The sequence below is a fragment of the Lepidochelys olivacea genome (assembly GCF_965140295.1).
Source record: "Lepidochelys olivacea isolate rLepOli2 genome assembly, chromosome: 9".
NCBI classification, from domain to species: Eukaryota; Metazoa; Chordata; order Testudines; family Cheloniidae; genus Lepidochelys; species Lepidochelys olivacea.
In genome coordinates this window covers 47,772,765-47,798,782 of record NC_140419.1, presented here as the reverse complement: position 1 = coordinate 47,798,782, position 26,018 = coordinate 47,772,765, and the positions used below count along the sequence as shown (strand labels likewise).

General features: G+C 47.4%; 1 protein-coding gene across 4 annotated transcripts in view; it reads left to right on the top strand.

The window, feature by feature from the left end:
- Window positions 1–26,018, top strand: part of INPP5D (inositol polyphosphate-5-phosphatase D) — a 97,205-nt gene that overhangs the window by 43,454 nt on the left and 27,733 nt on the right. For all 4 annotated transcript variants that reach the window (XM_084638338.1, XM_084638336.1, XM_084638337.1 and 1 more), the window contains 11 exons: window positions 7,214–7,364; window positions 12,507–12,678; window positions 14,098–14,238; window positions 19,541–19,628; window positions 20,417–20,497; window positions 20,685–20,756; window positions 21,077–21,200; window positions 23,019–23,125; window positions 23,850–23,952; window positions 24,813–25,009; window positions 25,850–25,967. In XM_084638338.1, coding sequence (XP_084494464.1) covers window positions 7,214–7,364; window positions 12,507–12,678; window positions 14,098–14,238; window positions 19,541–19,628; window positions 20,417–20,497; window positions 20,685–20,756; window positions 21,077–21,200; window positions 23,019–23,125; window positions 23,850–23,952; window positions 24,813–25,009; window positions 25,850–25,967 — 1,354 coding nt within the window. The remainder of the gene's footprint in view (window positions 1–7,213; window positions 7,365–12,506; window positions 12,679–14,097; window positions 14,239–19,540; window positions 19,629–20,416; window positions 20,498–20,684; window positions 20,757–21,076; window positions 21,201–23,018; window positions 23,126–23,849; window positions 23,953–24,812; window positions 25,010–25,849; window positions 25,968–26,018) is intronic.

Genomic DNA, 26,018 nt, shown 5'->3' with positions numbered 1-26,018 from the left:
AGTTCTGTCCTTGAGGTTTTGAGTTCTATCCTTGAGGGGGCCATTCAGTTTCTCGCAAAGCCACCCCCTTTGTTGATTTTAATTCCCTGTAAACCAACCCTGTAAGCCATGTCGTCAGTTGCCCCTCCCTCCATCAGGGCAACGGCAGACAATCGTTCCGTGCCTTTTTTCTGTGCAGACGCCATACCACGGCAAGCATGGAGCCCGCTCAGATCACTTTGGCAATTAGGAGCACATTAAACACCACGCGCATAATCCAGCAGTATATGCAGCACCGGAACCTGGCAAAGCGATACTGGGCGAGTAGGCGACGTCAGCTCAGTAACGTGAGTGACGAGGACATGGACACAGACTTCTCTCAAAACGGGCCCTGGCAATGTGGGCATCATGGTGCTAATGGGCCAGGTTCATGCAGTGGAACGCCGATTTTGGGCTCGGGAAACAAGCACAGACGATGGGACCACATAGTGTTGCAGGTCTGGGACGATTCCCAGTGGTTGCGAAACTTTTGCATGTGTAAGGGCACTTTTATGGAACTTTGTGACTTGCTTTCCCATGCCCTGAGGCGCAAGAATACCAAGATGAGAGTAGCCCTCACAGTTGAGAAGCAAGTGGCGATAGCCCTGTGGAAGATTGCAACGCCAGACAGCTACTGGTCAGTCGGGAATCAATTTGGAGTGGGCAAATCTACTGTGGGGGCTGCTGTGATGCAAGTAGCCAATGCAATCAAAGATCTGCTGATATCAAGGGTAGTGACCCTGGGAAATGTGCAGGTCATAGTGGATGGCTTTGCTGCAATGGGATTCCCTAACTGTGGTGGGGCCATAGACGGAACCCATATCCCTATCTTGGCACCGGAGCACCAAGCCGGCGAGTACATAAACTGCAAGGGGTACTTTTCAATAGTGCTGCAAGCACTGGTGGATCACAAGGGACGTTTCACCAACATCAACATGGGATGGCTGGGAAAGGTACATGACGTTCACATCTTCAGGAACTCTGGTCTGTTTCAAAAGCTGCAGGAAGGGACTTTATTCCCAGACCAGAAAATAATTGTTGGGGACGTTGAAATGCCTATATGTATCCTTGGGGACCCAGCCTACCCCTTAATGCCATGGCTCATGAAGCCGTACACAGGCAGCCTGGACAGTGGTCAGGAGCTGTTCAACTACAGGCTGAGCAAATGCAGAATGGTGGTAGAATGTGCATTTGGACGTTTAAAAGCGCGCTGGTGCAGTTTACTGACTCGGTTAGACCTCAGCGAAACCAATATTCCCACTGTTATTACTGCTTGCTGTGCGCTCCATAATATCTGTGAGAGTAAGGGGGAGACGTTTATGGCGGGGTGGGAGGTTGAGGCAAATCGCCTGGCTGCTGGTTTCGCACAGCCAGACACTAGCGTGGTTAGAAGAGCACAGGAGGGTGCGGTGCGCATCAGAGAAGCTTTGAAAACCAGTTTCATGACTGGACAGGCTACGGTATGAAAGTTCTGTTTGTTTCTCCATGATGAAAACCACCGCCCCTTGTTTCACTCTACTTCCCTGTTAGCTAACCACCCTCCTCGCCTCCCTTCGATCACCGCTGTCAGAGGTAATAAAGTCATTGTTGCTTCACATTCATGCATTCTTTATTCATTCATCACACAAATAGGGGGATAACTACCAAGGTAGCCCGGGAGGGGTGGTGGAGGAGAGAAACACTAGGAGGGGTGGTGGAGGAGGGAAGGACAAAGCCACACAGCACTTTAAAAGTTTAAAACTTTAAAACTTATTGAATGCCAGCCTTCTGTTGCTTGGGCAATCCTCTGGGGTGGAGTGGCCGGGTGGCCAAAGGCCCCCCCACCACGTTCTTGGGTGTCTGGGTGAGGAGGCTATGGAACTTGGGGAGGAGGGTGGTTGGTTACACAGGGCCTGTAGCGGCGGTCTGTGCTCCTGCTGCCTTTCCTGCAGCTCAACCATACACTGGAGCATATTGGTTTGATCCTCCAGCAGCCTCAGCATTGAATCCTGCCTCCTCTCATCACGCTGCTGCCACATTTGAGCTTCAGCCCGCCACTTACTCTCTTCAGCCCGCCACCTACTCTCTTCAGCCCGCCACCTCTCCTCCCGGTCATATTGTGCTTTCCTGCACTCTGACATTGTCTGCCTCCACGCAGTCGTCTGTGCTATGTCAGTGTGGGAGGACACCATGAGCTCAGAGAACATTTCATCATGAGTGCGTTTTTTTCGCCTTCTAATCTTCACTAGCCTCTGGGAAGGAGAAGATCCTGTGATCATTGAAACACATGCAGCTGGTGGAGAAAAAAAAGAGGCAGTGGTATTTAAAAAGATACATTTTCTAAAACAATGGCTACACTCTTTCATGGTAAACCTTGCTGTTAACATTACATACACAGCACATGTGCTTTCGTTCCAAGATCGCATTTTGCCTCCCCCCACCACGTGGCTAGCCCCTCACCCCCTCCCCCCGCCCCCCGGCTAACAGCGGGGAACATTTCTGTTCAGCCACAGGCAAACAGCCCAGCAGGAACGGGCACCTCTGCATGTCCCCTTAAGAAAAGCACTCTATTTCAACCAGGAGACCATGAATGATATCACTCTCCTGAGGATAACACAGAGAAATAAAGAATGGATGTTATTTGAATGCCAGCAAACATACACTGCAATGCTTTGTTCTACAATGATTCCCGAGTACGTGCTACTGGCCTGGTGTGGTAAAGTGTCCACACCATGGTGGGTGGAATAAGGCTGCCCTCCCCAGAAACCTTTTGCAAAGGTTTTGGGAGTACATCCAGGAGAGCTGCAAATGCCAGGGAAAATTAATCATTAAACATGCTTGCTTTTAAACCATGTATAGTATTTTAAAAGGTACACTCACCAGAGGTCCCTTCTCTGCCTGGCGGGTCCAGGAGGCAGCCTTGGGTGGGTACGGGGGGACTGCCTCCAGGTCCAGAGTGAGAAACAGTTTCTGGCTGTTGGGAAAACTGGTTTCTCTGCTTGCTTGCTGTGAGCTATCTATAACTTCATCATCATCATCTTCCTCATCCCCAAAACCTGCTTCTGTGTTGCCTCCATCTCCATTGAAGGAGTCAAACAACACGACTGGGGTCGTGGTGGCTGAACCCCCTAAAATGGCATGCAGCTCATCATAGAAGCGGCATGTTTGGGGCTCTGACCTGGAGCGGCCGTTTGCCTCTCTGGTTTTCTGGTAGGCTTGCCTCAGCTCCTTAAGTTTCATGCGGCGTTGGTTCGGGTCCTTGTTATGGCCTCTGTCCTTCATGCCCTGGGAGATTTTGACAAATGTTTTGGCATTTCGAAAACTGGAATGGAGTTCTGATAGCACGGATTCCTCTCTCCATACAGCAATCAGATCCCGTACCTCCCGTTTGGTCCATGCTGGAGCTCTTTTGCGATTCTGGGACTCCATCACGGTCACCTCTGCTGATGAGCTCTGGCCAGCGTGGCAAGCTGCAGGTGACCATGCAAACAGGAAATTGAAATTCAAAAGTTTGCGGGCCTTTTCCTGTCTACCTGGCCAGTGCATCTAATTTGAGAGTGCTGTCCAGAGCGGTCACAATAGAGCACTCTGGGATAGCTCCCAGAGGCCAGTACCGTCTAATTGCGTCCACAGTACCCCAAATTCGACCCGGCAAGGCCAATTTAAGCGCTAATCCACTTGTCAGAGGTGGATTAAGGAAATCAATTTTAAGAACCCTTTAAGTCGAAAAAAAGGGCTTCATCGTGTGGACGGGTGCAGGTTTACATCGATTTAACGCTGCTAAATTCGATCTAAACTCCTAGTGTAGACCAGGGCTATGTCTACACTAGCACTTTTGTCAGTAAAACTTTTGTTGGTCAGGAGTGTGGAAAAAAACACCCCAACTGACATAAGTTACACTGACAGAAGCGCCGGTGTGGACAGCGCTATGATACTGCCTCTTGTTGGGGGTGGTTTAATTATGCCAACGGGAGAGCTCTCTCCCGTCGGCATAGAATGGCTACACAGGAGACCTTACAGTAGCTCAGCAGCATTGGTACAGCTGTGCCACTGTAAGGTCTCTAGTGTAGACATAGTCTGAATTACTTAAATTCTGTCCCAGTGTAACTTCACTGATTTCAGGATCCTTTTGTATTATGGATTAGATACAGGAGCCATATTTCTTTCATTTTCACTGGGTCTCTGAGTCGTAGGTATTACCATCAGTCAGTATCAACAACTGTAAAATGGCTGGGACGGATACATATGGCCAAGTACTGTTTGCATTTCCACTGGTGCAAAACCTGAGTAACTCTTGAAGTCAGTGCAAGTGAGAGCAGAATTTGACCTGCAGTGTTCTGCAGAGGTTGCAAGTTCTAGATATTCCAACCAGCAGTTTGTTGCAACCCCTTTTACCTGGTGTAGTAATGGCCTTACATAAATATCATTGTGTCTGAGCCTGAGTACTATGCTTTATGCTGAAAGTGACACTTTCCACAGTGTCCTGGTAATAACTATTACAGAATTCAGGAACACCCTTGTGCACAGATCTTTCAGACTGAATTCTCAAAAGCACCTGATAATGTTTTGTGTGAAAGTTTCTTTCCATGCTTTTTAAAAGACATTTATGTCCACTAGGAATAATATATCCTGATCACTTTTCCACAGGTAGCCAAACCTTCAGATGTGTTTGCTCGATACCGAAAACATTGCTCCCCTAATTTCTGGGCTGTGGTCTCATTCTCTCGAAGGAATCAAGATGAGATCTTGTTATGGCTGGGATTCCCTAAACGTGTTTCAGAAATAGTGCTTTTGCTGCACAGATGTGGGCATAAGTAATCTCCCCGCTCTTCTTGCCCCAGGGATGGGAGCTGACCTGGTATGGAGATGCCTGCCACATAGCAGGTAATTCTTTGGCTCTGTAGCCCTTAAATGGGAAACACCTGTTCTCCAACAAGCCAGACAAAGAGCCCCACTGCTTAATGTGAGGTGAGGTCATTCTGCTTGTTGGGGTTTGTACCATTGTTTCTCATGTTCAAGCTCTTGATTTGCCTGTGTTTGACTCTTGAACAAAATACATATGCTGATAAGGATCCGAGGCTGACCAAACCCAAATGGGTCTGTTAAAGGCCACACATACAGTTAATGACAAAGAAGGATTTGTTAAAACTTGTATGGAAAGCTCATGTATGTTAATAATGATAAAAGCAAAAATTTGAAAACTAGATTAATGTGCCGCAGCCACCACCAATCTGAGACTGTCCAGACTGAGACTCTGTAGCAATTTATTTCAAATTTAGGTAAAGTCCTACTACTTAAAGAATAAATGGTGTGATCTAGGGCGGATCAGACAGAATAGCTCTTCTCTAGTCTTGCCTCCTGATAGCAGTGTTTGCTGTTGCTATTGAGTGCTCACGGGGACTGTGTTCACAAATGTATGTTGCTCATGGTCCCCTTTAAGCCAGTAGAAAGTAACCTGGTGGAACTGGAAATCATCTACACATAGGCTACTCTCTCCTATTTGCATCAGGGCTTGCTGCGTGTATGTGTGTGGGCTTGTTATGATTTCAGAAAGCCCACGATCTGCCACTGCAGGACAAACGAGAACTGTATTTCCACCAGGAGGAATAGACCATGAAAAGCATTTGGATTGGCGCCTAAAATCTGATAGTCCTGGAGTGTAACTGTAGAAGCAGCTGCTGACACAGGTGTCTCCTTTTCATCCTTGCTTGCTACCTGTGGTATAGAGGATTGTCAATCTGTGTACTGCCACAGTGAGCCAATGATTTTATATCACTAGGTCTCAATGTGGAGGCAAAACGCTGGGACCACATGAATGGTGGCTGCTGTAGCCTGGGGGATCTGACATTCCTCAATTCATTGATCTCTATGCTTGAAGCTGCCAATCAATGGCTATTAGCAAGGATGGCGTATCTAGTCTCTGTTTGCCAGAAGCTGGGAATGGGCAAGAGGGTGACACTTGATGATTACCTGTTCTGTTCATTCCCTCTGGGGCGCCTGGCATTGGCCATGGTCAGAAGACAGGATACCAGGCTAGATGGATCTTTGGTCTGAACCAGTATGGCCATTCTTATGATCTGATTGATCTGTAGCTTTGCCTCTAAAGACCCCAGGATGTTTGCTATCCCTAAAGATGTGTTTTCAGACATAAGGGCCAGCAGTGAACTTTTTGCAGAGTTTCAACCAGCAAGAGATGATCTTGAAAAGTGACTTTAGCCACAATGGTGAATAAGTGCATCATGAAATACACTGTGTTCATGGTGCCTGGATCTCCTTAAGATGCCTCTAACACAGGCTCTATCAGCTCATGACTCTCTTTGTGCAACACATGCTGAGTAGGTGGCAGCAAAATGAGATGTGTGGTCATTCTATGTTCTTGCCTGAATAGCAACCCAGCTTTGTGGACACCACTGTAGTATCTCACAGGCATTAGTCAGAACTTGAAATCACCTTCATCTTTGTGGGACTTGAACATTTTAACATTTCTTTCCAAATAAAGTCAGACTTTTTAAAAACATGGATAATCCTTTTGGAGTCCCAGCTGACAAGCCCAAGGTTGTGGTTGATTCACCTCTGAACTTGTTTTAAATTCCTAAATATAGACTTAGAAAACTAACTCGAGACACTCAAGTGTCAACATTTTGATCTTAAAACTTTTAAAATTTCAATGGTTTGCTGGCCCATTTATTTGAGCCTAATTATGCCTAGTTATTTGAATACTGGAAGGGATACTAATAGGTGCATTTGATTGTGTTTCTCTTGCAATCCAAAAGTGAGGGAAGATTCCTACCACATACAACCAAAATAAAACGTTGCCCATGCTCCTTGCTCTCAGTAAGTATGAGAATCGATCCTATCAATACTTCTGCTTTTATAGATCTTTGTCACTCTGAAGCCAAACACACTTTAAAATTAAATGGCCATAGAAGTGGGATCTCTTCCACTTGGCTTCACCGAATCTTTGAGATTGCTGTTTTTGCTGATGCTGGCGGGGGCATGTGTGCATATCTGTTTGTGTTTATACTGTGTGAGCTGTTCTGCACGGAAGCCTGTGGTCAGGTAGATGCTGAAAGCTGGGCTGCCTTTCTCTGGACAGTATTAGCCGATTTTTTCTCTCTCTTTCTTTACTTTGCCTCCAGTGAGGAGCGACATTTCTGTGGTAGGGAATGATCTGCAGTGATGTTTGCCAATGTCTGTGTTCTGTGGGTTGTTTCAGGCATCGGAAGGCGTTCCGGTGAAGTACTTCGACAACTTGGACGAACTGATAGAGTTTTACAAGAAGGAGAACATGGGTCTGGTATGGCACCTGAAATATCCTGTCCAACGGGAAGAGGAGGAGGCAGCTGATGATCCAGAGGAGGATGCAGGTAAAAAATCCAGCGGAAAGGTAGATGGTTTGGACCTTGGAGTGAAACAGACTTGATGTATGCTGGAGATGATGGGAGTGCTGGCAGGAGCTTTCTTGGAGTTTCTCAGCAGTGCTATGTGCCTGCGACTCCTATTGACTCCATTAGGAGGTATGAGTGCTCAGGGCCTCTGAAAATCAGGCCCCTTTGGGTATGTCTATACAGCAGAGGTTCTCAAACTGTGGGTCAGGACCCCAATGTGGGTCACTACCCTTTTTAATGGGGTCACCAGGGCTGGTTTAGACTTGCTGGGGCCCAGGGCCAAAGTTGAAGGGTGTCAGCCCTGGGCAGCAGGGCTGAGGTTACAGCCCTTCAGCCTGGGACTGAAGCCCTTGGCCTTGGCTTTGTCGTCCCCCCCTGCCTGGGGTGGTGTTGCTTGTCCTTTGCCCCCCTCCCCTGGACAGCAGGGCTAAGGCGGGTTCAGGCTTCGGTCCCCGCTCCTGGGGTTATGTAGTAATTTTTGTTGTCAGAAGATAGTCGCAGTGAAATGAAGTTTGAGAACCTCTGCTATACAGCAATGTAAGCCCAGGCTCGAGCCTGGGCTCAGGCCTAACCCCTCTTGCATCCACACACCACTTGTGTTAACCTAGGGCTTGAACCTAGGGGCTCAGGGCCCTGCAGAGCTGGAGGGTCCAAGCCCATGTTAAGCTGAGACCCTATTACTTTCCAGTGTGCATGGCTCCAGCATGACTTGGGTCCTGGAAGTCCTCCAGAGGTATCCCTTAGTCCTCTCTATGCCAACAATCTGTGGTGCAGTCTATTGCACTCTATTGCAAATGGAAGCCACTCCTCCCTTTGCAAACGGCAGCACCTCAGATCAGCGTTAAGCCATCATCTGGTAAACACAGGTCTGTAAGCACACTATCAGAGAGCCTGCAGGGTTTGCAACGGAAAATGATCAAAAGAAGCTTTCTGCAAAGAAAGCTGTTTCCTGGACACAAGAGCATGGCCAGATTTTGGTGCACACTGTCCTTATGGGGACCTGAGTCCCATCTATAGCAATGTCACAGTTAGGAAAGAAGGCAGTAGAGTTTTCCCATAGTGCACCACACTTGTACGGCTAGAGTGTCGACACTTGGGGTGGGGTGGGGGGTGCACTTGGCACTCTGAGAGCGGGTTACTCTGACTCAGGTCTGTGCTGTACAATGTGGATGACAGAGCCCTAGGTTTGAATAGGGATCAGAATATCCTTAACCCAGGGTTAAAATGAAGTGTAGATGCTCAAGCCCAGGGTTCCCTAACACACATAGCCCACTTGAGTCCACTAACCCTAGGCTGCCACTGCTGTGCAGACATACCCTTTATACCTCTGTGCTATGGAGAATATATCTAATAATTATGAGCTTGTTCAGGTGCGCTTTGATACCACAGTGATGATTCCTTTACTACTACCTCGTAGACAGTTGGGTGAGAAGGTCCTGGCTGGACCTGGCACACACCTCCTGATTTGGCATTTCCATCACAGGCCTGCAGTATCAGTGGTGGATTTTCTGACGTAACATGGTTCGAGGGGCCTGCTGTTGGATTTCCTTCTGACTGAGGATGGGGAAACAGGTAGCGTGAGGATGGCTGACCTCAGTTTGTCAGGTTTAAGACAGAAAGGAAATCATGGACTCCACCTGTGTCTATACTACAATGTTGCACTGTTACAAGCTGCAGCAGTGCAGGACATTTTTGCTAGCTGCCTTGTTTTGCATGCACACATTGCACGGTGTCCATATACAAGACCCTCTGCAAGCATTGTAGGGCTGGGGGATTGTTGCACCTACCCCATTGTGCCACGTACAGCTCCCTGGAGCTGGGGGCAGAAGGTCTATGGTATAGAATATCTCTGACTCTTATTCATATTTTTGGTTTGTTCTGTCAGCTGCTGCAAATGGTTCTGTCCTGCACTAAGAGCAGAATCAAGCAGTGGATTATATTGGCTGCCCCCATTTTCTACACACTCCCCGGGAATGAGCCACATTTTGTGCAGAGGCACATTAGCTGCCCTTTCTGCTGTGTCTGGAAGATTCATGTTCCATACCACTAGGACAGGATCATGGCTTCACAGGCCAGTTTGAGCCTGAATCTTTGATGTTTGCCATCAAAGGTCAGTCCCTTGGGAGGACTTTGGTGTTGGCCAGGTGCTCTAAGTGAAGAGCAGTCCTGGAGGAGAGGAGAGAGAATACTGCACTGCTTCATGGGGTTCTCCCCCCAAAAGAGACATGAAAGTGAGGTTTCTGGTGCTGGGACCCTAGTAGCTGTCTGTGGAGTTAAGGGTTCTATACAAAGCTGATCAGAAACATTTTGACTAGCCATTATTTTTATTAGAATGTGCTGATTCTTCAGAATCTAAACATTCCATGGGACTATGTTCTTTTGATGAAATACCACCAGAAACCAGAGAGGGTCCCAATGGAAAACCTGTCGGCTGACTTGCCAGCCTGCCCACACAGCTCCTGAGCAGCCAGGGCTCCCAGCCTCCATAGCAGGGACTTGAAGCGAGGGTGCCTGAGACCCAGACTAATGCTGTAATCACTGGACCATTCTTTCTCTCCTCTTTTGTCTGTCTATCTAGAAATGCTGGGCATGACCATGAACCTGATTATCTTCAGGGTAAAACCTCTTTGACATAGCCTGCCCATCGCGCGCGCGCACACACACACACACACACACACACACACACTCTCTCTCTCACTGATCTTGTGAGGGCTGGAAAATATTGACAAGAATGACATTTCAATGAGAAACTGACACCATTTTTTGGAAAACCTGTTAGTTATTTTCTCATTTTCTGCCCAGCTCTGTTAATCTCCCAGCTCTCAGAATGGGGGAGAGAGGTGCAGGAAGAAGAATAAACAGAAGGGCAGGAAGTTGAAAAAAGTTCTTGTTGCCACTCTACTTGCCTCTGGATAGAGCAGTGGGTCTCAAACTTTTGTACTGGTGACCCCTTTCACATAGCAAGCCTCTGAGTGTGACCTCTCTTATAAATTAAAAATACTTTAAAATATATTTAATACCATTATAAATGGTGGAGGCAAAGCAGGGTTTGGGGTGGAGGCTTAAAGCTCGTGACCCCCTGAGGGGTCCCGACCCCCAGTTTGAGAACTCCTGGGCTAGAGGAAGAGAAGTGAAAATGTGATCTTTTAGTGTAATGCCAGTCACACCCACAATTCAGTTTTGTAAGGTGCTTAGGTACCATCATTCTGGAGCCAGATGAAAGCCTAGAGCATGTCTTTGTCATATATGTTTCGTTGTTAAGTCTCCTATCCCTGTGGAATCTAAGCATGGAAGTATTGATCTAACTCAGAGGTGGGCAAACTATGGCCCACGGGCCACATCCGGCCCATGGGACCGTTCTGCCTGGCCCCTGAGCTCCCGGCCGGGGAGACTAGCCCTAGGCCCCTCCCCTGCTGTCCCCCCTCCCCTGCAGCCTAAGCTTACTGTGCTGCTGGCGCAATGCTCTGGGCAGCGGGGCTGCGAGCTCCTGGGGCAGCACAGCTGCAGAGCCCGGCCTGACCCGGTGCTCTGTGCTGCACGATGCATGGCTGGCTCCAGCCGGGTGGCACGGCTTCCTGTCCTGGTGCAGCCATGCCGCCAGCCACCGGTGCTCCAGGCAGCACGGTAAGGGGGCAGTGAGCAGTGGGGGTTGGATAGAGGGTAGGGGAGTTCAGGAGGTGGTCAGGGGCTGGGAGTGTGGATAGGGGTTGGGGCAGTCAGAGAGCAGAGAATAGGGGGGTTGAATGGGGCAGACGTCCCGTGGGGGCTGTCAGAGAACGGGGGGGGTGGTGGTGGAAGGGGCAGGAGTCCCGGGGGGGCCATCAAGGGGCAAGAAGCAGGAGGGGTCAGATAGGGGGCGGGGGCCGGGCCACGCCTGGCTGTTTGGGGAGGCACAGCCTCCCTTAACCGGCCCTCCATACAATTTCAGAAACCCAATGCAGCCCTCAGGCCAAAAAGTTTGCCTGCCCTGATCTAACTGCAGCACCAATCAGTCATGCTGGTGCTTATTATTTCTTTCTCTCTGTGAGTCACAATGTGCACAGGAGCTATTGACCATGCTTTTCAGGAAAATAAGCATCACTCTCTCATTTTTAAGCACAGCCAAGTACTATGTGCATTACAAAGTGAGGGGAGATTGTTAACAAGGGAGAATATCATTGGGTTAAACGCAGCTATAGCCACTTCCCACCAAAGAGACAGAGTGCTGTTGAATTGAATGGCGTGGCTTTGGGGGGGCCTACACTGGAGAGTGGAGGGAGTTTTCAGCTGGGATGAATGCTCTGAATGCCCCTGTGACCGTACTGCATTAAATGGAAGGGGTTGATTTGCACTCAGCATTCATTGTTACTGCCTTTCTCTGGACATATTTACTAATTTTAGCTGCCTGTTCTCAGCCTATTTGTACTCCCCCCCAACCCACTTCTCTTGCACTGTGCCCGTCATGGAGATGTAGGGACTCAGATACTGGAGTTCTGTGACTGGAGAAGCTGCTCATCATGTCGGCACCCAGACCTTTTTTTGTTATGAACAAATGGAGACTAGGATGGAGGCTGCTAAACCCACTTAACCTGAAGTAGCTTCATTTACGGTGGACGGAAGTTAAATCCGTGTGTCTGTCCATATTTCCAGAGATGTAGCCCCTTATACATCTCCCTCTCCCATGTAGCTCCTGGGCACTGTCCCACTCCACTGATGATCCATTATAATAATAATAATACCTAGCCATGATATACCATGTGCACATTTTCAAAGAACTGCACAAATATTAATCAATCTTCATAATGATCAGGAGATTTAAGTTAAGTGACTTGACCAAATCTAGTCAATAAGCCAGTGCCAGAGCCCAGGATTATTGCTTATGCGTTCTGGGTTCACAGCGCTCAACTAAGCCCACTACACCACACCACTGAATTCAGTGGGAACAGGATTGGGCCCTTATCAATAGCAAGGTCTGATCTGATGAATTTCAGATCTTTTCAGTTCAGCGATTGCAGGCCAATTAATCTGGATTGATTTTGCACTGACTGCCACTGTGATGCAGACGATATTGTGGATCAGAATGGGAGGCAAGTGCTCTAGGTGTGTTGCCAAAATTATTTTGTTTCCCTTCCTTCATGTCAGACCCTGTACCAACCCCACCCATATTACCCCCACGACCCTTCCTGGTGGCACTCCCGGCAAGTGAGACGAAAGAAGCGTCTCCTCTGAATGAAAGTTCCAAGGTGGCAGAAGTCAGCAAACTGTCCCTTTCTGAGACACTACTTCAACGGCTGCAGTCCCAGGACACCAGCAGGTGAGCTATGGTCATTCACTGCTCTCAAGAAATGTAGATAGATGGGCAATCGAATCAACACCGACGCCTTCACGGGAGTTGGTAAGGTGCTGCATTTGGGAAAGGTGTCACTGATATCACAGCTATTTCAGTGCCCTCTATTGTGGGAGAGGGGATGTGGGGCCTGCGTCTAATCTCACACTTATTTTACCCCTTGTAACTCCATGGGCTTCAGAGGAGTCACTCCTGATTTACACAATTAAAGGGAAGTCACAATCAGGTCCATTCTCTCTTAGACATTAAAGTAATACAGTGGCTACTCCTTAAGGTAGCGCTCATGCTCTGGCATGGAAGAAATGTTCTCCTGAAGTATAAAACAATGTACTGGCCTCCCCCATGAAGAGATTTCCTAACGTATGGTAAGATAATATCGGAGAGGCTAGAATAGTAACCATGTGCCTAAACCATAGAGATTGTGGGCCAGATCCTTAACGTGTGCAAATTGGCAAGTCTTCATTGGTTGCAATGGAGTTACACTGATTTATGCCAGCTGAGGGTCTGGCCCCATCTAAGTATGTGGCTGTCTGAATACATCACGCACCATAGCCTGTTGAATCTGGACACCCATTCAAGCATCAGAGGAAGCTGGTTACATCTAGGGTGACCAGATCCTCAGTGTTAAAAATCAGGACATGTGTCTATGGGCCAGGGCTCAGGGAGCAAGTTACAGCAAAGGGAAGCTAATTTGGTGTTCTGTCAGGGAGGTAGGACAGGGGGCTGACTGGGTAGGTGGCAAGCTGGGAGATATCTACTTTGATTGGCTGCCTTCGCTGTTCCATCTGCCTACTTGGAAAAGAGCAGCCAGTCAGAACTTTCTGTACTAGCTGAGGGATGAAACAGCCAGTAAACTTTGACTGCTTCATCCCTCAGCATGGGTAGAGGTGCCAATCCCCACTCATTAAGGACCCAACTGGAGCCTCTCATCCAGCCTCTGTTTTCAGATTCTAATCAGGCTTTGTCTGAGGCAGAAGCTTCGAAGAAGAAGTCAGCCATGGAGACAAGAGCAAAAGTCCTGGCTCCCCCAACACTCTCAGGCTGCCAGCCCCCAGCCTCTTCACCACACACCAACCCTACAGGAGACCTACTAATCACTCCCCTCACACCATAGCTCCCTCTCAGTCACGACTGCAACTCCTTATCTCCCACCCCAGGACAGCATTCATCCTATTGCAGTGGGGAATCCTCAGGCAAAGTCTAAGAATTCCATTCCCCCCATCACCACCACTTAGAAGGGAATATTGACATTGAAGAACAAGGCAAGCCACACAGGAGTATGTCTTAGCCGTGGAGGTTTCTGCTTCAGACAAAACTCAGCTGCCTGATGGTTGGGGACAGTAGGGGGGCAGCTGGTTTCCTTACTTGCGTCAGTCTTTTTCACAGTGTTTCTGAGGAACACCTAAAGTTAATCCAGGATTATCTGCGAGTTCACATCACTAGCGACTTTGAGATGGTGCAGATGGGCTCCAGCAGTCTCCCCCAGCTGAAGAAACTGCTCACAGTGCTCTGCAAAGGGCTCTTCAGGTAACTGGAGCCTAATTTTCAGAGAAGGCAATATAATGTCATGACACTGTCAAAGGTAGGTGCCATTTGAATTGTGAACCCATATTTCCAGCACAGCAAAACTGCTTATCCTTAAAAACGGGTAGTAAGACAATGGTCTCATGGCCTATGGGGTCAAAGGCCAGGAGCCAGATGCTCATGCTCCAGTGAGGTTCAGATGATTTATGCCACCTGAGATTCTGGCCCTGGGACATTAAATCTGCCTGAAACACACAGCTATAGCAGGTAAGTTTTTCCTGGGGGTGGTTTCAGTTAATAGAGTATTACTTATTTTATACTTTGTTTAGAAAGAAACAAAGCCAAAATGCATTAAAGGATTAGCTGAATAGGATTAGTTTAGGAACAGATATAAATGGCACCTCCAGAATCATCAAGTAAAAGTCGTATATAAAAAAACCCACATATTGCTGTATGACTATTCTCTCCAAACCCCGACTCTCCTCTCAATTACAGCAGGGAGAACCTGGGATGATTTTATTGAAATCATTGTCAAGGAGGAGTGAGCAGAGAAACAGGCCCCTACTCCAGTATGGTTTCCATTACAAGTACCCCTTCCCTATCCAGAGCCCAGACTGACCTATACCCAGCAAAAGCCCAAGTACCAGTCAGGATCTGATTGCTCCTCAAGCTTCCTCCCTATTCTGAAACAAACAAGGCGCTCAGCCCTCAGATCCCAGGGAGAGCATCTGGATGCCTGACCATCAACAGAGAGGTCCTGTACCTCCATGCTGGCTCAGGGGCCCACAGCACCCTTTTCCACACTGGCTCCTTGGCAGCTAGGCTCCCACAGAATTCGCACAGAGCTGGGGGGAGGCGGATGGGCCAGCTGGTGTAAATCGGTGTGGCTCAGTTGAAGTGACTGGAGTTACTCAAGTTATACCATATGAGGATTGGCTGAGTGTGCATTCCCCTTCTCTGGCCTGACTCCAGCCCTCCCCAGGGAGAGGATCCAGGGAGGTCGGGAAGTGGGGGGTATGATTCTGCAGAACCAGCACTTCCTTTTCTGTGCCCCTCAGCTGGGTTTCAGTTCTCTACAGTCACGGAGTGGGGAAGGTCTCATGTGCTCTGTTATTAGCAAACCCTGAATAATGCGATCCCACAGCCAGCAAAATCAGGACTGAATCTTTTCCATTGCTAAACTGCCTCAAATAGGGCTGTGCTGTTATTCCAATGAAGGCCAAGCTGGCTTTTCCCAGAAGGGAGTTCGAATGCATCGCTACTCTGTGCTATACTCATCGCTATCTGTACTCTGTGTGTTTTTGTACCCCTCATCGCCCTTCAAGGGGATAAGAAAGTCTTAAAAAAGAAAACCTACTGATATCAAATGTTCTCAAGCATCAAAGCTGCTCTTCCAATTGTCAGTGTCCCTTTAACATTTGTAGTGAGAGGGCACAGAAAATCTAGTGCCCGCTTCAAACATTACCGGGCCAAATTCTCTACTGGTGAAAGTCCATTGACATCAGTGGAGTTGCACCAACAGACAATTATCCCCACCTTCCACCCCTTGTTTAGTGGTATATATTTATGGACTAATCTGTTGTCATCCTGGGAATTAATGACATCTTAATATAATTAGTCTAACTGGGCAGATTTTCAAAGACCTGTGCGATTGGTGAGATGCACCAAATGCAATTCTTTTCATGGGCAATCACCCACAACATGGAGATGTCTAATTATATATATAATTGCCCAATTTGCATATGCAATTTCCCACATGGAAATGCAGGATTCTTTCTTATGGAGGGGACCTGATCTAAAATCCAGTGAAGTCAGTGGAAAAACTCCCACTGATTTCAATGGGCTTTGGATCAAATTCCAGTCAGGCACTGAGTTTGTGTGGCTCAGGTAATAAGAGAATTTCAAAATCAGCCCACGGAGCTGTTGTGCTATTTGAAAATGGAATTGATTTGAGGTATCCCATCCAATTTCTTCTCCCTCCTGCAATTTCCTGCCAAAATCTGTACCAATAATCTTGGTATCATTTCATTTCAGTGGATTTGCCTTCTCAATTATCCTGTGAACTCCTAATAACTTGAGGCCATTTCTCCTTCTTTGTCTTCCATATCAATCAGCTTTCTCTAATAAACCGCTTTCCTGCAGATCAGATTTTCTCAGGAGTGTGTGCATTCTAGCCATAGAACCTAGCGTTCTCCCATAATTTACTAATTTTCAAATACCTGGGCACTTACTTGCTTTATGTAGCTCCCTTAATCTCTGCTGTAGCTTGCAGCCTCTCTAGCTGAATCCCCCTTTCAAGATGCAGAAATTTAATTTATTCAGTGACATTACCTAATTTTAGCCTTCATTCACCTCAGCTTCTTTCCCAGCTGCATTGTGGGATTCAGCCTGAAATCTGCAGCTTGTTCTCAGGCAGCTGTGTTTTCTTTTTCATAACTGGATTTTATTTTAACAAAGCCTTGGGGAGGGGAAAAATTGCAAATCGCAGGCTCAATTGGCACTAATGCCCCATCTTTAGTTGTATAATGTCCCTCCCTAGCCCCCTCTAATCTCACATCGTTTAGAGATGGGTGAGATGATATATTTTACTGGACCAGCTTCTCCTAGTGAAAGAGACAAGCTTTTGACAGACACAGAGCTCTTCTTTGGGTGACCTGAAGACTTTAAGGAGAACTCTGTGTCAGCTCAAAAGCTTGCCTCTTTCACCAGAAGAAGTTGGTCCAGTAAAAGATATCACATCACCCACCTTGTCTTGCTAATGTCCTGAGACCAACATGGCTACATCAACACTGCACATAGCCCGGGGATAGCTGTTGTCAGACCCACGTGACACTGCATTCAGTTTAAAGGTTGAGAGCTTTTCTTTGATGTCCACTAGCTGATACATGCCTGTGCTGGCATCAGACTGTGGGTAAGATGTGACTGCAAATGTTAGCAAGGGAAAGGGGATGTTTTCTGGAACTGCATGTCCTCCTTTGGGGTGGGGGTTAGAAGGTTGTTTACAGCTTAGTAATGGGCAGAACTGGGCTAACTGTTCAAAGGGACCAATTTACTGGTGACCGTAGGTCCTTTTCCAGTTCATGAGTTACCCATCAAGAAATGCAGGGCCAACGTCTGAGCTGCAGCTAAGGAGCACTCCACACAGCTGAGGGGGAGCAGGGAAGGGCTGCAGAGTAACTTTTGCACCCCTGCCTCCCCTACTCCTTAGCCAGCTCAGCAAAGGGCCAGTTCCTGGCATGAATTAGAGCAGTCTGAAGGTTGCTTTCAACTGCACCAGCTGCTACTTGCCTCCAGGGTCACCAGGCTGTAAAGATGCCCAGGCCAAGTACTCTGCCTCAGGAGCAGAGGTATGGGCAGGAGCACGGAGGCTGCAAGATCAGTGGCTGAACCTCTCCCAAAGATTCCCATAGTCAGGGGGTATCCTCAGAGGGGGCTGGGCAAAGCTTTAGGGGGAACTTTAGGGGAACTTTGTGCCAGCACAGCCACGGATCTTCCTGCAGATGTATGGGGAGGTGTTCCTCATTCAGAATTCCTTACAGGGTTTGGGTGGACATATTTCACAGTGCGAGTTATGGGTGAGCTGTTCAGCTTGACTGTTTCAGGCAATCACTTCATCATTCCCTACCTGATCGGTCACCTAAACATGGTGTTATTTCTGCTCTCTGATTGCATGACTCCCACAAGAAGCTTTTAAGATGGCTGCTCAAACACTTCTGGCGCCAATACTTATGCAAATATAGATGGACAGAAGTGTTCGTGACACTTCTGTGAAGATTCGCATGAATAAAATTTTACTCACACAGCAGTTCAAAGGAAGAAAAAGAAAGAGGTGTGAATGCAATTAAAACCACTTTGTGGTTTGGTTGAGCACAAATGCCAGTAAATACCCTTCTGCATTCTTCCCCAAGTCTGACCTGTGTGTTACATTAAGCTGCACTTTATGGAAAAGTGCCTCAGAGCGAGCCATTCTCACATAAGAAACGGCCAAGCAGTGGGTTTTTCTGTGGTTGCTGTTGTTCAGAACTGTACGGTCTGTGCTGCACATTGCTTCAAAGTAGATATATTGTAATTGTTTCCAGGTGGTTTGTCTAGTAGAACTTCTCCCAGAGCTTCTAATACTACCTCTTTTCTGATAGGGCCTGAACCAAAGTCCGCTGATGTTAGTGGGAGTTTTAGGGACAGGATAACTTAAAAAGTTCAAAACAGAACAGTTTTGTGACATAGAACTGAGAACCTAGGAGGACTTGGTTCCCAGTTCCGCCACAGACTTCCTGCATGACTTTGCCAAGTCACTTAGGCTGAAATTTCAAATGTGGGTGCCTGGCTTAGGCCATTGAATACATATTTAGGCACCTAAATAAGTAGCTCGATTTTCAGAGACCGCAGGTGTATGCTCACTGTAGCGCCTTTTCCAGAGAACTAGATGGAGAAACTGGTGCATTCGTACCTATGAAAATGAGGGGACTTGTTAGTACTGGCTACTAATTAGGCACAATGTCGCATTATTCTCCATGTCCACCTTGACCTGCAGGACCTAGCTGCTCTGCCAGTACTAAGTCTGGTCTTTAGCAGAGTGTCATTTGTGCCAAGTTCATACAAAGATTTTGTGATGGACAAGCATCCTCTGGGCTCACTAAATTAATTTCATTTGTAACCTACCCTTGATTTGAATTCAGAAAATTAAAGCTGGTTCATTTTACAGCCACAGTTCCACTTGTCCCCTTATTGCATTTGTTGAAAAATATATCTTTGTATTTCCTCCTTCACTGTGCTGTCCCAGCTTCCGGAGCTGTAAGGAGTTCTGTTCAAATGAGCTGTTGCTGATGCATTAGCTGCCATCCTAACCCTGCTGCGCTGTCCTGATCTTTCAGGGTTGGCACTGACCACACTGGGTATGTCTACACTGCAATCAAAGGTGTGAATGCAGCTCAGATTGGCATACCCACACTAGCTTTAATTAGCTGGCATGTCTATGAATAGCAGCATAGGTGTGGTAGCAAGGGCTTCAGCGTGGGCTGTCGGAGCTTGCTGGGCAGCTTAGGGATATACTCAGGTTGAAGCCCGTGCCACTACTTCTTCACTGCTATTCTTAGCTGCACTAGCTAGTTTAAAGCTCGCATGGTTCTGTCTACTCATGCTGCATTCATACCCCTAACGCAGTGTAGACACCCACATTGACTCCGTACTGACTATGCATCATTAACTGGTTTTGTGCTTTATCCTTCTTTCATTGCCCCATGTGACCTTGCCCCAGGTTCCCCACACAAACCCTGCATTGTCCTTTGACATGTCTTTGTATTCTCAGTGAGGCGTCTCGGACTCTCCCTTCCCTGGAGTCCATCCAGAAGGTTTTTGACCAGCAGCTGCCCCCTGGTATCCATCAACGTTCTCAAGTAAGTTCTACTGGAAGAAGCGGGGAAAGGTGGCCACGGAGGAGTGATAGTTTCTGTCAGGCACAGACGCGGGGGAGGGAGGACTTTCTGAGCTTGGGACACAACAATGACCATGAATTTAGATGATTGGTTAACACTTTTGTTCTCTTTAGCCTGTTTCTGGCTGCAGTGCACTGGGCACACAGTGAGTTATTTAACCACGGATTCAGCTAACTCATAGTCTTCTCCATCCTCTCCCATACCCCTGTCCCAAAGAGAGAATGCAGCAAAGTGCCTCAGTCGTTCCTACTTCCAACCTCTATCAACCTGTGACCCAGAATTGCAAATTTTTCCTTCCATCAGCTTAATTCCTCTGGATGGTCAGTGTCTTTTTGTGACAAATGCTTCCCTCCTTCCATCAAACCACCTCAATCCTGTGTCCAACCTCTTCCGTCCTGCGGCCCAGAAAACCAGTAGTCCAATCTGCATGTTCAACCCATGGACCAGTAATACAAATCTGTCTTTCTATCATCAACCATCCAACTCCTCTGCATGTCCAGCCTCTGACCTATGTACCAGATTGGCAAGGTTGTCCTCCCACCAGCCCAACTTTCCTGCATGTTCAGTCACATTCTGTGCCGCTGCGCTTCACGTTATGGATTAAACTTTGATGATGTAAAACACACTGCTGCTAACAGCTGTTTCTGGCAGGTGGTGTGAACTATGAGCTTCTTTGGGTCTGGTACTCATTGTTCTCTCTCTTTTTTTTCTTCTTCTTCTTCTTCTTTTTTTAATGCTGTTGTTACCAGTTGCTTGGGGAAGCCAGTCCAGTCAATGTTGTGTTGAAGCTCAATCAGCTGATCTCTTTGCTGTCCTCGGCTGAAGAAAAGGTAGAGATTTATAATTATCTTGTGTTCCTATCTGCTTCTGGCTTTATTTATGCTCCTTTCATGCTCAGAGAAATCCATCTCTGTAATAAGAATTCTCCTGCAATGCCTTTATTACTTCCTTCTCTGATCCCCCTCAAGTGAAGTGTAGAGTCACCAAATAGATACCCATATGCATGAAATTTTACAGGTGAAAACACTGTTGATTGAAGGTCCTGATTCAACACATCGGCGTTCTCTCATCCCTCCTGTAACCTTTGAGGTAAATAGACTTTGTCAGCAATGCTTATTGTATTACAGAAGAACACAAGACATGTAGGAATGTCTCGATGTCTTAAGTTTCTGGATACTGTGCTCTGCTACAGTAGAGATAATACAGTTATATCTCAGTGCCTGGAGTCCCTGGGTGCTCTATGGTACTGTAGTAGGGGCCATGTCTTAAAGCTCTCTGTTCGGAGTGATGTAAGTGGGTCAGGCCATGCAGATGTTTCTCTGTGCATTGATTTAGGTATTGCTTTTCCTCGTACAATTGACTGAAGTTTAGAAAAATGGCTTATGAAAAATCTCTCCCTTTTCCAATAGGTGAAAGCAGATTCTCTAGGAATTTCCCAGAAAATACACCTCAAAGTTGATGTGGAGATGGGGAAATTGATTATCAAGAAAGCCAAGGATGGTCCTGAAGACAAGTTTTATAACCATAAGAAAAGTAAGGTGCCCTGAGTCACAAATAAGGGGTTAGTCCTCTAGATCCCAGTGGGAATTTTGTCATTGACTTCAGTGGGAGCAAGGTTTGGTCCAATGTGTATATTAGTCTGTTATGCTGAGAGTTTGGTTCTACTGCAAGGCATCAGTAAACCTAGATCGCTTGTCTCCAAGGCAGTTTTCAGTGAATAGGAAGTCAATGCTGTGGTAAATGGCTCTTTCTGAGAGTTAGTTTACAATCCCATGGCTTTCAGTTAAGTTAAGACAATGGCAGCATGTCTGCAAGGAAAACAGCATCCCTTGATCAAAGGTATTTCCAATTTCTGCCCTAGTATGGATCAAGGAGGTAAGCCGCAAAGATATAAACATCTCAGAGATGTTAGGCCAAAACTGGTGTGAGTCCATCTCTTTCCTAGGTATGCTGCACCCACAAAAGGGTCTGTTTGGAAAAGCGAGGTCTTGAGAAGGCATTAGTGTTCTTGCTCTCAAGATCAGTGCTCAGCCAGTGGCTGTTTGTACTGCTGTCATGTTTGTTACTTTGGCCTGGTCTGCACAATTTAGGTCAACATTGCTATGGCGCTCAGGGTGTGAAAAATCCATACCCCAGAGTGCTGTAGCTAGACCTACCTAATCCCTGGTGTAGATGCAGCTAGGCTGGCAGAAGAATGCTTCCGTTAACCTAGCTGCTATTGCTCGGGAAGGTAGAGTTCCTACAGTGACAGAAAAGCCTCTTTGGTCGCTGTAACCTACACAATGCCATAGCACCTGAGCCGCTGTAGCACCTGAAGTGTCGCCATGGTGTTAGTATCATTAGGGGAGAGCGGTGGTAGTTGTTTGTTTGCTGTGAAGGCCTATTTAAAATGGTTCTCTTTATCCCTGGTTAGGTCCCTGCTAAAACAATTGGTGAAAGATTTTTATTAGGGAAAAGCTATTTTTCTAATTCCCCTCTAGCCTCTAACTCCAAACACTGCAGAGATTAGCAGAGGCAGAACTATCAACTCAGGCTCCATCCTCATGAGGAAAACAACCCGTTGCTGACCATAGTTTTGAGCTAAACCTCCACAGCTGATTTTCCCCAGCTGGGGTTCAGAATTGCTTAGCTGCTGATGTACATGGGACCGAACCATCTCCGCCATCAGATTGGCTTTCACCTTCTCTTCCACAGATGCTCAGACGAAGGAGTATAAATTGTCTGCTTGGGATGCAGAAAGGGCACGAGGTTGGGTTGAACACCAGGCAGGAGGAGCTATTTGTGACTCTTGTTCAGGGTATAAATGTAATCCCTGGAGGAAAGTCTCTTGCTGACTGCACCTGCATGTTGTTTCTGCTGATCCATTCCAAAAGCTCTCTGAGACTACTACCCTGACCAGCCAAACAGAACTAATCAAAACGCTGAGAAATGGCCAGACTTAAAGGACCAGATTGTCCCTGGTGTTGCTGCACAAGGAGCTCTCCTCCTTCCCCCGTGTGTCCCATAGAGGCCTAGCAACAATTGCAGTCCCTGCACATCAGGAACAGTTGTTATAGCTGAAGTACTGTCGGTCGGTCTCAGTGCCGAAGCTACTGCAACCATCTTTGTCATATTTTTGGTTCCAGGCTCTGTATAACACCCTTTTTCAGAGGCAGAATTGACAGGAATGTGTGCTTAGCGGGGGTCTCCCAATGCAGGGCAAAGAGAGCCTCAGAGTTCAGAATGAGTGATCTCTTGGAGCATGCTGCTTCCGGCAGCCAGTTCTAGTGAGCAGAGGAGGATTTCTCTGGTTTCTGCAGATACAGTTTCTGGGTCTCTGGTTTCTGAAGTTGACAGCCCACCTCTGCTTAGTCCTGCAGCTCATCAAGTCCCAGAAGTTCCCTAACAAACTGGTGATCGTACTGGAGACTGAAAGAGAGAAAACACAGCGGAAAGAATATGTTTTTGCTGACTCTAAGGTACACGACAACGTCTTTCCTCACTTTATCCCAGGAGCACCAGGATGGGCCTGAGGGCAGTGAGCCTCGGCAGAGGACTAACCAGGGCATTTATAGGATTTTAATCTGCTCTGCATAAATGAGATTAATCATATAATGTGAGAGCATCCAGAGAATGCAGGAGAGAATGGGCGACGTGTTCAGCAACAGTATAATAATAACCCCTGCTATATCAATGAGGGTCTGGGAAAGGGAAGGAGGCAGATTAGGACTGCGCCATTCATTGGCTGCTCAATGGCTGGCAAAGGCAGGAGTCAACCGCGGAGCAGTTACACCAGAATCGTTCACCAGCCTTGAATCCCACTTGTCTCGACTAGGATATCAGGGTGTGATGTAACACATGCTAGCTTCCGTGTTTGGAAACTCCAGTGCAGACAAAGCACACTGCCTTTACCATGTGCCAGTCTTTACCCTGACCAGTTTAACACGTGTCAGAGTAGTACACTGCCTTGTCTCCACTAGGCTTTTGGAACACTCTAGTTAACACATCCTAACAACACACCTTTTCTCCTGAGAAGGTACCATAAACAAAGCAACCTCCCTGCAGACTAGTAGAGATAAGGCTGATCTGCCCTTTAGATATTCTGGGCACTTTCCTATTCAATTAGTTCTTTCAGAAGAAGCTGAGATTCTGGCTAACGAGACAGCCATCTCATTAGCTGTCTCTCTGTTCCTCTGGGTGTAGAAAAGAGAAGGGTTCTGCCAGCTTCTGCAGCAGATGAAGAATAAACACTCTGAGCAACCAGAGCCTGACATGATCACCATCTTCATTGGGACCTGGAACATGGGTATGTGCTGCCTTCTCATCTAGTCCTTCATACATTCCTCCAGACACTTATCTCGACCTTGACATTGGCCTGCTTCAACGTGGGGACTTTTGGACGCCACATTTCCTATTCACTCAGTAAGGGACTTGCTCACAGGGACTGTGTTCCACTAGGACAGGAGCGAAATTGAGTCTCTAGGCCAGGTTTTCGCATGCACCTTGGCCCCTTTGCATTGCTCCAGCGTAAAGGGGCCATAATGCCAATGTGACCATGGTCGGGGGAAAGGGGAGTGTCCAGTCACTGCACTCCAGCTATTTCTGCATCTGATTAGGAGAAACCACCCATCTTGGGATTGAAAAGAGAATTTAATAGCAGGGCTCTTTGTCTGGGGAACCCAAAATGAATCTGTTTTTCCCATTTGGGGAATGTACGTTTGTTCTGATGGATGTGAGCTGATAGGTTAATGCCATTAATCTCACAGACCCTGATCCTCAGCTGCAGCCACAATGAACTCAGGGCTGTCTTTGGAATGTCCCAGCCTCGAGCCGAATAGCCAGTGAGAGCTGGCTGCCAGTGGCTTCCATGGGCAGCTCCAACAGATGGGAATTGTCAGAGTACAGAGATGCTCCTGCCAATGCCCCCTTTTCCCCAGGAATGAGGAGGCATAGCACCAACTCCATCCCCTATAGCATCCCCTCTGCCAGGCACAAAGCAGGATCTGGCCCATAGTACGTCATTTGGGCATAAAGTCCATTGTCTCCCCCTGGATGTGTGCATAGCTCTGTGGGTTTGTGTGCCTTTTTATTCATGTGCTGTGTATAGCCTTGAGGTTTTGACTGCAAGTGTTTTGATTCACTGTGGTTTTGGATTTGCTGCTAAAGGTGCTGCTCCTCCCCCAAAGAAGATCACATCCTGGTTTCTCTCCAAGGGGCAGGGAAAGACACGGGATGACTCCGCTGACTACATCCCCCATGACATTTATGTCATTGGCACCCAGGAGGACCCCCAAGGGGAGAAGGAATGGCTGGAAGTTCTAAGACAATCCTTGCAGGAAATCACCAGTATCAGCTTTAAAGTGGTGAGGAATCATGTCAGCTCAGAGCAAAGTGAGGATAGCACACTCCCCTAGCAGCTAGGAGAGACACAGGAATAACCAGCCCCAGGCCCACGCCTCCCTGCTCTCGAAGCGCCACATTGCTGGGACCATCCTGCTGACAGAGAGGGGACTGAACATGTCTATGGACTCCATTACTCTTGAATCAGCTAGATGGACTGCTCCCAGCAATGCCCTATGCCGAGTCTGAGCCCAAAGCCAGCCCCAGTGCTCCCAGTGCCTTCCAGCTGGGGCATGAAGGATGGATCTTGGCCTTGGATTCACCCCCTCCCCCACAGTAGCACACTTACTTGCAATTAGGCCACTGCCATGGGAATGTCCCTCTTAAGAAGAGAACATTTTAAAATTATTGGCGTATCTTTCGAGACTGCTCTGCCCTCATTCTCTCTCTCTCTGTGAGCTCTGGCACTTTTTATTCCAGGTTATAATAAAGTTTAGGACTGACTAAACTGTGTTAGAAGCAAGTTTGACCACTCCTGAGTTTCAGTGAGGGTGAGGAACAGTTTTAATCATATCTGAAAGGTCACTGTGTATGGGGCCCCTAAGTGGCTCTTAGAATTTGCCTGTGAACAAATAAAGTTGTCTTTTGTGTAACCAAGGTGATCTAGGGATTAATGTGAGCATATCTGCATGCTTGGAATTGCGCATGTTCTCCCCACCCACACAATCTAAGAACATGGGTCCATCGCTCAAAGAAAAATCTGAGTCAGTGAGTCCAAGTAGGTTGGGAAAGCCTTGGACACACCAGATGTGTCCGGTGTCTCTGTGCCATGATATAACCATCAGTTTCCCATCCCCTGACAGATAGCAATCCATACACTCTGGAACATCAGGATTGTCGTTCTGGCCAAGCCAGAACATGAGAACCGGATAAGTCACATCTGCACAGACAACGTGAAGACAGGAATCGCAAACACGCTGGGTAAGGAGACAGAAGCAAATCTAATCAGAGCGTCATCCACTCTGTGCCCAC